Source organism: Achroia grisella, unplaced genomic scaffold, assembly GCF_030625045.1.
Source record: "Achroia grisella isolate CSIRO2021 unplaced genomic scaffold, CSIRO_AGI_Agris_v1 utg558, whole genome shotgun sequence".
NCBI lineage: Eukaryota > Metazoa > Arthropoda > Insecta > Lepidoptera > Pyralidae > Achroia > Achroia grisella.
The window spans coordinates 2,531,937-2,546,547 of record NW_026712938.1 but is presented as its reverse complement, the minus strand read 5'-3'; the positions used below and the strand labels follow the sequence as shown (position 1 = coordinate 2,546,547).

The window sequence follows — 14,611 nt, the reverse complement described above, 5'->3', positions numbered from 1 at the left end:
TTTAAACATAGATAGTAGAATAAAAGATTTATTAATAAGTAGGTATAAACATTACGCAGTCACACACATCAATTAAACAAGAACAAATATTATTTTGTACAATACATACATAATACTTTATGTTATAAGATCGCAGTTAGATATTGAACTTTCGTAATCTTAATGTTAAGTGATCTTGTCCAATGTTTCCAAGTTTCGAAAGGTTGAAGTACCAAGATGTAGAAGTAACTTAAATTAAACATAAATATAGAAAAGAATAGAAGTATAGTATTTATTCTCCTGTCATCATTTCCATGAATTCTGCAACAAAAATAAATAAATATTAAGAATATATTGTGGATAGAAGTTTGAAAAATAAAATAATGAAACATAAATCTATTCGACTCGTATTTACATTAAATTACATGTTCTTGAGTATTAATTACATTTTTACATACCTACTGGATACGATTATTATATTTTAAAGAAATACCTATATTTCATATTACCCCATGAACCACATTCTTCACATGATGGTGCGTACTTATGTATCTACTATTATAAGTTATATTTGTAGTCTTCTGGAAACGTAGAACTCGACGAGATAATATATCATTTATATTGTCCCACTATTAGAATAGTAGGTCATATTAACTAATATGAAACAAACAACCCCTATTTCATGGAAGTTGAAATATTTCTTAAGTGGATAATTACGACTCTATACCCTATATAATACTACTTTTTATTTAAAAAAACCTACTACTTACCATCAAAGTCTACCGTACCGCTGCCGTCAGTGTCGATTTCCTGGATTAGGCCGTCTAGTTCTTCGTCTGTCAGTTGTTCGTCCAACTCACGCAGAATCTCGCGCAAACTCGATGTGGGAATGTAACCGTTGCCTGAAATAAATTATATATTCAATTTAAACACAATTTTAATATTTGCGTCACGACAATATAATTATTAAGTAGGTTCTCTAATTATTATTATTCGAAAACCATTAATAATAATAATATCTCAGGACAACTAACATAGAGTAATCTAGTCGCAATGTAGTGCAGAGCTTGTGTCATGGGTACATGACAACTGGTGTAAATACTTACAAACATCTTTTTTTGTAAATACATACATAACATATATAGAAAACACCCAGACCGATACAAACAATCATACTCAAGAATAAAAATATTTGTACCATGCGAGGAATCGAACCCGCGACCATCAGAAGTAAATGGGTGTGCTGTACCGCTACACCACCGAGACTGTCTTAACTGCTTTGTAGAACGAACCAAGTTAATGCGTATCCCTGTTCATTGGAAGTAGAGCGGTATAATATATTGTCGTGCTGACACTTATTTTTTTTAAATATTAAGTTTAATAGCACTCATCTTAATTGTCCCTCATTTTATTATACAGACATACGTATAATAAGTAGTGAAATATATTTTATTTCATAATCGGGACCAAAAATTATATGGTCTGAATATAACTAATCTTAAGCATTTAATGAGAATTAATTCACACTCAGCACGTTGTTGTACTTCTGTACTACTGCAGTACTACACTATTACTCGTGCATTTAAGCTTATTTTAAAGATTCTCGCCTACTTCCTCAAATAGTGTATGATAGATATCCACTACCAACAACTAAACCCCTAATCTAAACTTTACAACTTTGAGTCAGTGCCAAACAAACGGCCAACAGAGCAATTAGTATATTAGGCAATCGCCGGCGGTACTTTGAGCATTGATTGTCGATGAACGATTATCTACGCAAAATGAGACACAATATCTCAAGGTATGCACTGCGTCAAGCAATTTTTTTCTATTCAATGAGTAACGATTTACATCCATGCTGGGACACATGTTTCAGCTTTACACGAAACATTCAGACAATTAATTAACAAGAGCATGAAGACCCAGTGTTAACCTTTCAGTGTCCAGATTCTAATTTGTTACCTTAATAAGAAAGAAGAGCAATAGAAACAAACTAATTTATATTTGACTTTTCAATTCTAATTAAATATAAAGAAAAACAAATGCATTTAATACGAAGAAGTAGATTTAATACGCTATTAGGTACATTCTATCAGCTCAAAAACGGGGCACAATTTTAGGAGGCCATCAGTTTTATTTCAGTATATATACTGATATGTACATACATATTTATTATACGTTTGAATGACTTCAAACGTATAAAAAATATGTATAGCTAAAATATGTTTAGTTAGGTAGTTAACCTAAATTAGATTAATTTTGGTCGGTCCAAATTCGTTAAATTTGTTTATATTTTGAATACAGAAACTCCTGTTTCTATTTTATATTGGGTAAGTAAAGCGATAGTTCTTACCTTCCTTGTCATATAATCTAAATGCCTCTCTAAGTTCTTTCTGCATGGCCTCAGTATCTTCCTCAACAATAAACTTGGCAGCCAAGGTGACGAACTCTCCAAACTCGAGACGGCCAGATTCTGAAATAATATGGATATAAATTGTTGAATTAAGTTTGATACTCGTATGCAGTAGAATTTTAAACGTGCATAGATGCGGCATGTGTAGATACACAATATGATGACCTACCACAATATGATGCCCTCGTATGTTTCTAACGAAAATATGTTTATGTTGATAATATTATATGTACTTATAATACGGTATTACATTTCTTTATTAAAACTATATCGCCTACCTTCGACATGTAGCAAATTTGCTAGTTGTCATATGGTCATTGAGTACATTTATTAACATCCTACGCATAATAAATATATATTATTATTTATTAATAACTTTATAGTAGATTTACAAAATTTACAAAATCTATTTTTACAGGTGTCTGTAGATATAGCTTAGCTACTTGAGTCCATTATTAAATATATAAAGGATCTCAATTTGAAGATGTATATAAAAATAGACTATGTTTTATAAATAACTACTCAACCACTATAAAGCAATATTAATATTCTTCTCTATCCAATTATAAATACTTATATTAAAATAGATACCTACGCAAAACAGTTTTTGGCACAATTATAGATCAATGACCTACACCAAAGTGAAATAAAGTTTTCCACAGAAAAACAGTAGGTATATTTAATACTCACTATCGGCATCGACTTCCTCGATGAGTTCTTCAAGGATTTTCTTGTTAAAAGGCTGTCCCATCATCCTAAGGATGTCTGCGACGAAGTCACAGGGGATACTGCCTGAGCGGTTGTGGTCGAAGCCATCAAATGCCTTGCGCAGGACTGGAACAAATAACAGTTGTCTTCAAACATCTTAGTCGTACAAACAATGTGACATGGAATGTACTGGAAGTCACTAAATTATACCTTCCATATTGAAGGGATGCATGGTGAAGCAATATCGTTCCTTATTTGAAATCGTTGCTTGATTGTTATGTAATAATTTAGCGTTTTAAGGAGAGAAACTTGCAATGCCTCCTACACTGGCAATAAAAACAGTCACACTGATCGTTCGACGGGATGCGTTAGGATTAGGACAGTAGTTCATTGCACTGAGGTGCAGTGCAAATAAATTGTGCAACGTGGCTATTTCTAGTAACCTAGCGTGGTGAAGCCGACCAGATAGTTACTTGTTGCGCTTCTCGTATATAGGCCAATGATAAATAACAATTAAATTTAAAATAGTCGAAATGGTCATTCATTAGAAATAATGGAGTGTAACACTACAAAGGCAGGAACCTAAAGGGCATCAAGAGAGATAAAATCTGCGGTAACTATAATATTATCATCAACCAGTTTGAAAGTGTCATAAAAGCGTCATAATATTTAATAGAGACATAATTATATTCAAACTTATATATTTGAATTTGCGTCATAATTTTATAAACATGAAGAGATATAAAGCTTACAAAAATAAACTTCTCCACATTTTTTAATGACTTGCCTGAAAGATAAACAGGTGTAGCATGGTTAGTCATTATTCATGAAGTTTTTAATCTTTATTATAGTAGAGAACCCCATTATTATATATACGTCAGTTAAAAAAAAATTGTAGATAGAAGCATATATTCTTATATACTGGCAATATATATGGTGCTCCATTATAGACACTTACGATAATTTTTCTTTTGTTTCTTAAATTTTTTAATGTTGTTTTTTTTAATGTACAAAACATTAAAAAAACAACAACATAAACAAAATTAAACGATTTAAGAAACAATCATCATCATCTTGACTGATTTCTATAATTTGGGTAATTTTATTTAAATCAGCCGCGGTGATGAAGGTTAACTTTCAGTCGTATCAGCCCAACCCTATAGGTAAGCACAATGTTCTGGTTCCACGTAAATAAAATTATATACATTCTTTTTAATATTCATATTAAGTTTTAAATAATTACATTTGTATTAAAGACTACCTATATGTATAATTATTCAATAAAATGTAATATAACTAGTCGTTATGTATTGTTGCTAATACTAGAATTTGATTTTAATATCATGCATACATATTAGAAATTAGAACTAGTATAGTCAGGTAGAAATTCAGGCTAACCATACAAAAATCAAGCGATCAACAAAAAAAAGTTTGTTATTTTATAGTAATAATTGATGCGTAAATTGAATTAATTTTGAGAAAAAGTACCAGTAAGGACTTATGAATTTTCGTCTGCAATCGGTATCAATATGGACTTCTACTTATATCCTTTCACTTGTTAATGGAGAGTCATTAATATGAATATATTCTATGTATGTGTTATGGGTAACGTGGGTTAGTAGTTGTCAACTACAGAACATTAGTAGGTATTGCAAATGGACAGCATAGACTAATAGTGCGACGTCTTGTATCACTATATCAACCTGTATATTACACGTGCTCTTCCAAGACTTACTCTAAACATAAAAATCATTTATCACAAAATTTGGTAGTTTTGCTTTTAGTATTTCAACAAAGTGAACTTTATACATATAATTACAAGTATGAAACCATAACTCAATAGTTATATTGTGGTTAAAATCGAAAACAGATGGGCAGCCTAAAATAACGCACTGGAAATACAGACTATATCTGAATCGGACACGATTCACTACGTGTTACGGCGATCTCGCTAAATAAATTACAAATATTTCGTTGAGAGCCGTGTATTTTTGAGTTGCTTTTTTTCACATAAAGAATATTTTATAATTCTTGTAAACAAATTGAATTACTAATTTAGATATTTTTATGAGGAAATATCAATTTGAAACGCATCTTTTATTGCAATAACTGCTTTGTTTGTAAGTAAAAACATGATTAATGAAACGATCTGGCTATTTATCAACACTTTTTAGTACCTACGAAATATTTTCATAAAAAAAAATATTTGTGAGATTATTTGAAATAATGTTCGTATCATGAGTAAGATTGACAAATAGAAATAGAAATAATCTTTATTCAAATAAACTTAATATAAGCACTTTTGAATATTCAAGTTTTTTTTTATTCTACCGCTTATTCGGAATGCAGATTCATCACAAGAAGAATAAGCAAGAAACTTGTGTGTTGCTCTTTTAAATAAATATTGATTTACTTATATTTAATTAACAACAAGGATTAGGCATGCGACAATCAACATAGAAACCGCTACGCACTTAATCTCTGTTCAATCAGATAACATTGTCAGCGCTATGAATTTTAAGTTAGATATTTTCTACAAAAACATTATTATCATTTATAAATTCTTCAATTTTATAATAAGCTTTTTTACAAAGAAAATATTTTATGACACATCTGAATTTTTTTCTGGCAAATTGACTGCAGACTCTGGGAGTTTGTTGTTAAACCTTACGCAATTTCCATAAAACGAATTACTGACTTTCGTCAAACGGCACTTAGGTAAAACTAGTTTGTTGACATTACGTATGCTTTTATTAGTGTAATCACCTACTTTTTTAAAACTGTTAATGTTTTTCCTGGCATACATAATATTTTCGTAGATGTATTGAGAAGCAACGGTGAGGATGTTTGATTCTTTAAAACATTCACGCAAAGACTCCCTGGAACCCATACCGTAAATGGAGCGGATGACCCTCTTTTGTAAAATAAATACTGTATTTATATCAGCTGCTTTGTCCCATAATAAAATACCGTATGACATAATGCTATGAAAATAGCTAAAATACACGAGTTTAGCCGTTGCCACGTCTGTTAATTGTCTAATTCTTCTTACCGCATAAGCGCTAAGAACTAAGTCTATTCGCCAATTTAGAAATATGAGCACCCCATTGCAGTTTGGAGTTTAATGTGATACCAAAAAATACGTATCATCAACAAAGTTAATAAGTTTATTGTTCAGTACGATTCTTGGTAGCACATAGCACATTTTCAGACTTCCCTCCAAATCATGCTACTTTATAGGTCTTAATAAAGGCGCAAACTCTATTTTTTTAAATCAGGCGAAATATATACAATTGTGATATTAAAGTGCCTTTTTACAATTCCAGAGGCATCTTGTAATTATTTCGTGTACGCGTTTTCTCCTATCATGAGGTAAACCAAAGCATGGAAAAAAGTTGACGCTAGCTGTATGCAGCTGTTCTGTAATATTTTGGCAACAAAATAGTTTAAAAAACATAATTTTTATTTTTGCCTGCGCGACGCGTTGTTAATTTTAATCGTCAAGATGTCTTGGCAGTTGTCTCAAAGTCCCATGAGTTTTTATTACTTTTTCCACATTTTACCAGTTTATTAATTATTCGCCCACGGGATACAGTGCGGGTTGCTTTAAAAATGAGTTCATCGTTAGTTTCATCAGGCATAGATAAATTAGGAATTATTTAACATAAATAATCTATCATTATGCTACTGCGAACATTGGGAATCTATAGTCAGGTTTTAGTCTCGGAGACTAAATTAACAAGTGAAAATGTAAATTTGTCAAATAATTTTTTTTTTGTTAATAACTACCTGTAGAGGGGTAGTGATTTGTTGAATCGATTTTTTTATTTTAAACGATAAGTTTTAAAGCTTTTTATGTAGTTTGAACAACATACTTTTAAAAGTTACGTACGTACACTACTGTTTCTATTACTGTCTTTGTATAAAGGACGCAAAAATACATTTGTGTAGTTTCCGTACACATAGTAATTTTTACGGTATTAATTTTTTTTTCCTACAAACAGCTAAATGTTTTAAATAGGTGTATGTTTTAAGAAATATGATACCATAGGAGGGTGAGCTATAAAAATACGTATTTAGTAAGCTAGATCGATTATCTATTATTAGAAAGATTATATAAAAGGTTTATGTATATTTCATGAGTACCTAGGTTGTGCAATAGATATATATGCAACCTTAATAAATTTAATGAATTTGCGTTAAAATTTTATTCTCTTTGCATTTATATAGTCTCATTGTCTGTCACTCTTACCATGTATATATAAATAATTTAATATAATTAGATACTACGGTTTACAATGCTAATGTATATACATAATTATATGTAGTAAGTATGTAATGAGATAGTAAACGACAGGATTTCTAAAACATTTATATATATAATATCTAGTAGTATCTGGACATAGTTTAGTGATATTTCGTGTTCCAATTACTCCATTAAACATTTTCTTTTGTGTTTCAATTTTTAAAGGATTGTTATCAAAGTTGAAAGAATTTTTTGATAGTGAACGCTACCAGCCTGTGGCTCAATGCCAAACACACTAGTAGGTAATTTCTTTAGTCTTATCTCAAGAAAGATTGAACAGATTAGAGGACAAAGTAAGTGATGCGCGTACTATGCGAGAAAAACTTAAGTGTCACTGAATTATGTGAAAAGAATAATTATTAAATTTAATAGTTAGATATTCTTTTCACATAATTTTGTGAAATTAGTGCGTGGAAAATATGGATGAAGTAATGTAATATAATAATGTAGTTTACCATTATAAAGTTGCTTGAAAACATAAATGAGAATCATAGTCTTTTATCTGAAATCGACTTATTTATGCAACCATAGTTTTCTCATATCAATAACATGAGTAAAACAAGAACAAATCTATATATTAGTCATAGTTACGAATAGGCACACTAACAATAACATTACAGTATGTTTGATATTTTCGGTTTCTGTGGAATATTGAGAACATGATATTGGTTAAACAATTACGGTGGAAATCTTCAGATTTTCATGCTATATTGGCACAGATCCAAGTACGAACCGCATGACCCATCGACTTTTAGATTTACCTCAACGACTTCAGGTTATTGAATCTATAGTGTTCATGAATGATGTAGTGGAACAATAATACATGTTTTAGTTTGTGAATAAGAGCCCGGGAAGAGCAATGGTTTATTTACTAATGACATAGCTTATAACATACTAACTGTATCCTGCGACACTGTATGTAGGTATGAAATATTTCTTACATTTTGCTAGCTGATACATTAGCTATCCTAAAGGGATTATTATTAATCGAGAATTTTTTGGGTTTATCCAGAGTTAAACGAACATAAAATCAAATTGTTCCTGTTTATGACATCAGTATAGATTTATTATAAGTAGATATTAAATGTATATCCTGTAGAACATTTTAGCCGCTTATGAACGTCAACTTTTTTGTATAAATATTTTTTCCTATAATACCTATACTTAGGTACATTTGGCACTTTATTACTGTCTGTCTCATTCAAAACTCAATTTAATTTATCATTACATGAATTGAGCATCAGAACATCATTCGCTAATAACACGGTCACAAAGTTAGGTAGAAGAAAAATATTAAATATAAAGTTTTCAGTAAGATGTCAGTTTCAGATCATATTTTGGTTGTTAGTCGCCATCACTCACATCACACGACAAGTCATTGTCACTGTCTACGAGCATGTCTAGTTGTCTACAGACGAATAGTTGAGTTGTTTATTTTCCTGTGTTCATTTTTAACATTCGAATACAAAATGATTAACGGTTTTTTAAATACAATTTTATAAGCTGTCAACTGTGTGTATACTGGTTGCTAATTTGTTTACTCATTGAAATAAATTGCGTTAGCGACAATACACTAAGTTATATGTGAGTGAAGAATGAAATTATATTTATATTCTAATTAGATAATATTATATCCATTGTTATTTTCACCAAGTTATCCTAAGAATTTATTATAAATTATAATAATTTAAAATGAGCGTAAGCGGATTATACAGTTTGTATATAAATAAAACAACAAATCTGTAAGTCTGTTATTGTAACTACATGTATGTAAATATGTACTTACATCCACTTGCTAAAAATAACTAGATATAGTTGTTGCATCTAAAAATAGTCGGTATTTTTTTAAGAGCCACGCCTTCTGTAGTTGATTTTAATGTTATTTTCGTACGCATAATTAAACCCACGCACGATAGGAACAATTAATTTACTATGCGAGCCCCACATCTGTTTTTATTAAGTCGGCCTCCATTGTGTGCTTGGCTTTACGCCAATAGTTAGCTTGCGATTTTTTACGTAAACATGCATTGCAGCAAATTTGTGTGTTAAATATTAGTTAAAATAAACGTCAAAATCTTAATCTTAAACATTGATACTTGACTTGGCCATTGGGAATGTTGTGAAAGTGTAATTTTTAAATCAACATGTCACATCAGTAACTATTCCTACTGAATATTATTAGGTACCTAAAATATAGTTTCTGGAGAACTAAATATAAATATTTTACTACACACAGGGGAAGGTATAATTAAAAATAATATTACAGGTTCTATCTGATCATTACTATGTATTGCATGTAGGTAAAAATAATCTTGTTTCAAAAATGTTAATATAAGTACCTAACCGTACTGTACAAGAATAATCAGCAATAGTACTTGAGAAATGAGTAACCTTCTTGCCTACCAATGTATGTGTTCTTGGCAATGTAAGAAGACATATTTGATGATCAAGATTACAGTGGTAAATGAAATATAAGAACCTATTTTATGGTATATATATTTAATATACTCGTATACCTAAATAGGGTACTTACATTAGTAAGCATATGCTCTATAAATAATTCTTTTGTTAATTTTGTAACTTTAGCAGTATTTTCTATTGTTTTTTAGAATATAATGTTTGTATTATATTCATGACGATATTAATAATGGGTAGATGTATATTTTTAACTTTACTTCTGTTTCTGTATAAAGTTATCTCTATAGGAACTGAAAAGTAGTTTGCAGTTTCTATAGAGATAACTGTTAGTAATAAAATATGTAGTGTAAAACTCGTAATCAATATTAAATGTTTTGCTAATCTTACCAGCAATCTGTTCTGCTGGAAGCTCGTCAGCCTGAAACAATATACAGAATTAAATAAATCGCCAGTAGATCACCTAGTAATCTTTCTATATTAAATATTATAGTAATTATATATCTTTGCGCTTGTCTACTTCTACTACCTACTCGGCTTATCAAGTGTGTTCGTTCTTTGCTACACGATATTGGATTGATTTGATATTTTAACAAATAATTTTTAGCTCTATATTGTATTTAATCATTACTTAATAAATGTAATTTCCAATGTAATATGAGAAGGCCCGACTCACTGACCGACATAGAAATCAGTGTTTTTCGTATGAATTTTTAATGCCTACCTTTACGAGGAATAAGAAATCGTATTTCGAAATTTAATCCCTAAAGGGAAACAATATTAAATAGACATTCCTGCCTGATAGTTTGTAGGAATAAAGTAAATACATACGCATTTCATGATTTTTCATTTATCAATGAGAGAGCTTTTAGCGTAACAACGTGCACAATTATTTATATTCCTGGTCGTAGTATGGTAGGTACCATAATGCATTTAGAATGCTTCCTTCTATGCCAGCAGATAAGACTAAGGTTTTGAGAATATATTTATAAGTTAAAGAAGATTTATGATATCCATTTATAAAATAATAAATGGATATCATAAATCTTCTTTAACGTTACAAACGATCCTCTTAAGAGAGTTTAATATATTGATAAAGAAAAATGAGTCTAATATTGGTCTAATAGTTTAGAATCGCATTAAGATAGTTAATTGACTCTTTCTAAATATCTTTCAGTGTAAACATTACGAGTAGGTACTAGAGCGTATAATCCGACAAATTAATCATCCGACTCGACGCATAACACAACGTAAGTAGGTCGTATAGAGCGGAATCCCGTGGAACTAAGCGCTCTGCTTGCTGGGCCGCAATAAATTTATTTTACGTGCAATTGATACTGAAATAGAAACAGTTGCGCGATTTCGATATTCGTCCAAAATAATACACGCAGATAATATTACTTTAATATTATAGTTTAGTTAGAAGTTTGATCGCATTTCTTCTAGGAACTATGAAGTGGGTGAAGCAATAAATGTAGGTAATAGCGGATATGGTTGGCAAGTGCCAAATCTCTACTTATTACATTCTGGCATATTCAGAAATGTACCTGTATCATCATTCATACTATATGTTTATGCATTCCTTAATAACATCAAATTTCTGTGTAATTTGTTAAATATATACCAAAATTATGATTTAGAATAACCAAATACCACAAGAAATTAATTCTACAGTGCCAGGTGCCCAATTGCAAGTGTAACAAATTATATGGTTAAGACACTACCCTACACCTATTTTCATGACCGTGATACAATTACTACCCGAACAGTATTAGCAACAATATCAAAATATTTTTTTATTTAACGATGAACCTAATACTTCGTGAGGACATTTTAACTTATTGATTTAAACATTAGTTTCTTGTATATAAATTCCGAATATGCAGTGTCTTGTTAGGAATCGTTTATCCTGTTCGATTTTTAACACTTCTTTTACATCCATCCATCTTCTTTTCCAAATTTTTTATATTATGTTTCATAGTTATATCCAAAAAGTGACAATACCTAAATAAAATTTCTTTGGCGAATTTTGATGAATTCTTTGACAAGAAGAGACAACTTTTATCACATTTTGGATGTATGGCACATACATATATAGTAACTGCGCATAAAATTTAGGGTATCTGAAACTGTTTCCTCCAAATTCATTAGGCACTTCAGAGCACGTACGTACAGAATTTTTAAGAAAATATGCCTATTCTATAAAGGAGCGAGACTCACTTGACCATATACCAGAGATACTAGTTAATTCCATTACATAGAATAAACTAACCCCTCTCTTATATCAAGTCCTTATAAATGACAGTAGCCACTTTCCATCCGCACTGACTGTCTGTTCGTTTACTTCCCTAAAAAGAATAACATCAAATTTTTGATAACGCTTTTAGGAAATTATTAATTGTTTAACAATATGAACTAAATAAATATATGATTTCTTAATACTCTCAACGTTTTATAAACTGTTGTTCTTAATTTTCATTTCACTTGGCTAATTTTAGAATTTAATTTTAATTTAATACGTGACACATAAAATTAGAAGTTATCCGCTAGTTTAGTTAGATATAGATTGTGTTCTTTTTTTGTACTGAGTTATTGACAATTTATGTTGCAATAATAATTTTTGTTCCATTGGAAAGTTGTAACTTTCATTTGACTTAATATGATAACTGTGTTCTAAAGGTTTTGACTGTTTCTTTTAAGGTTGAGTTCTGAACCTATTTTCTTATATTTTTTTATTCGCTAATGTTTGCGCCTTTTTACAGTGCCATATTAAGTTAGTGAGATTGAAGCCTTTTTATGTTGTACGGTGAAGATCTACTAGAATTTATAAATATTTATATTATTAAATATGTTATGAATCCAAAATAACATAGCATCACTAGTATGAAAGAATAAAACTAAATTAGCTGTCAACATAACAGCTGGCCTCAATCAGACGCGGCGAAAGATTTCATCCAAATAGGTTACTAACAAGCGACCGCCACTGTAGCGTCGTATCATACGCGTGACAATACCCTACTATACTTCTCTTTGATATCATAATAATTCATTTTTATGTCTTATTTCTTCTTTGGCGTTATCTGTATATTCACAGATTTGGTCATAAAGGAATAACTTAAAATCCCAGTGCTAATATTCATGCAATTGAACTACTTTTGGGATAGATATGGAAATAACTTTTATAGGTCTTGTCACACATACATAAATCCATCACGTCACCGCGCTGGAAGGTCCTAGAAAAGTGTTGCTACTTCGACCACCTTTTTTAAGGAAAGTTGAATAGTTTTTTTTACTATACTGGCATTGCTTTAAGTTTCTGGTTGGTGACTATCTACACCATTGATGTCTATTCCTCTTTAGGCTCTATGTATTATCAAATTGATGGCTATATTGCTTCTATTCTAAAAACCGAAAAAATAATATTGTTTTAATAAACTTGAATAAAATTTTGTATAACATTATACCTACCCAGTCTTCAGTATCCAGAACCATGTTTGATGTCACTAGTTATCACTGTGAGACGCACAACACGACTGGCAACGAGTCTTTAGTTTTCAGCGTTCAGGGTTATTTCTGCTTCTTCACGATATAGTCGGCATTTCTGATACTTTCATATATAACGGGAAACACGCGGGGGTGGCGGGGGGTCGGCGGCCCCTGCTTCTTGAGTCCTCTCCGTCTTCCTGCGTTTGCGTCGACCAATCGCGTGAGCCTCAAACGGCAGGATGCTGATGTATTTTTAGCCGGAAACGTGGTCAGGAAAAACGTAAACAAGCGATGCGTGCGGTGTTCGGGGGGTATAGGGCGTATACAAGTAAACTATGTTGTAACTGGCTGAGAATTGAGCAAGATCTATGGGAAGTTGGTTGCTAACGCGGAGAAATCGGAGACGGCGTTGGACGATTTTTGTCTTTTATCGCATCTCTTTCAAAATCAGTCTATTTACAAAAGTTTTGAGAGTGTAGATATTACAATGGCAATGCTTATCGTTACCTCAGATGTTGAAAACACTATCATCCTATACTGAAATTACAAATTCTAATGTTCAGATTCAAACAATACTAGATCGTACTTAAACTGTTTTGACAACTGTCCAAATAAAACAAAACTGTTCGGAGTTGACTAGAGCAGTGATACATTCAAAGTTTACAGCACCTACTCGAACGTTAGAACTTTTTTTTTAAAAAGTACTAATTATTCATTTCATTTGACGACCCCGATGGTCTAGTTGTTTAGCACACCGCCTTACTTCCTATGGTCGCTGGATCGATTCCTCGCATGGCACAAACATTTGTATTCATGAAAATGATTGTTTGTATCGGTATGGGCGTTTTTTATGTATACCTAATATGTATGTATTTACGAAAAAAATATATCTATGTAATTGTATCAGTTATCCATATCAGAAACTAACCATAGTTTCTGATATGGATTACTGAAATAATAATAATTCAGGGCAATTCACACAGCGCCATCTAGTCCCAACCTAAGGTAGCTAAAGCTTATGTTAACTTAACTATCAAGTTATTATTATTTCTGTTAATTCACAATCCACTGTCACTACGCTATACCTATATAGGTAAATAGGGACAAAAGAGAGTACACGCGACATGTGGAATGTGGAATGTATATACTCTGGAACCATTAAACCTGATTAAAAGTAACATATATGTTTCACTCTTAAGATACTAAATGTTTCCCGAAACTTCGTCTGCTTTTTTGAAATAAAAAATTGCTTATAATCATTTGGTTATGAAAAGGTAACAAAGATAGAAACAGATAAACCCACT

General features: G+C 31.1%; 1 protein-coding gene across 2 annotated transcripts; it reads right to left on the bottom strand.

Annotated features, from left to right (window-relative positions):
• Positions 1-14: 14 nt before the first annotated feature.
• On the bottom strand, positions 15-13,417 carry LOC131848540 (troponin C-like). Of its 2 annotated transcripts, XM_059198438.1 has the most exons (6): positions 13,290-13,417; positions 10,212-10,242; positions 3,083-3,226; positions 2,333-2,452; positions 750-881; positions 15-300 (listed from the first exon to the last, which is right to left on the bottom strand). In XM_059198438.1, the coding sequence occupies exons 1-6, from the start codon at positions 13,311-13,313 to the stop codon at positions 272-274; spliced, it is 480 nt and encodes a 159-aa protein (XP_059054421.1). In that variant the 5' UTR covers positions 13,314-13,417; the 3' UTR covers positions 15-271. The 2 variants fall into 2 exon arrangements, with proteins under 2 accessions (XP_059054421.1, XP_059054422.1); XM_059198439.1 differs by lacking the exons at positions 10,212-10,242; positions 13,290-13,417 and adding an exon at positions 3,311-3,426.
• Between the last annotated feature and the right edge of the window lie 1,194 nt (positions 13,418-14,611).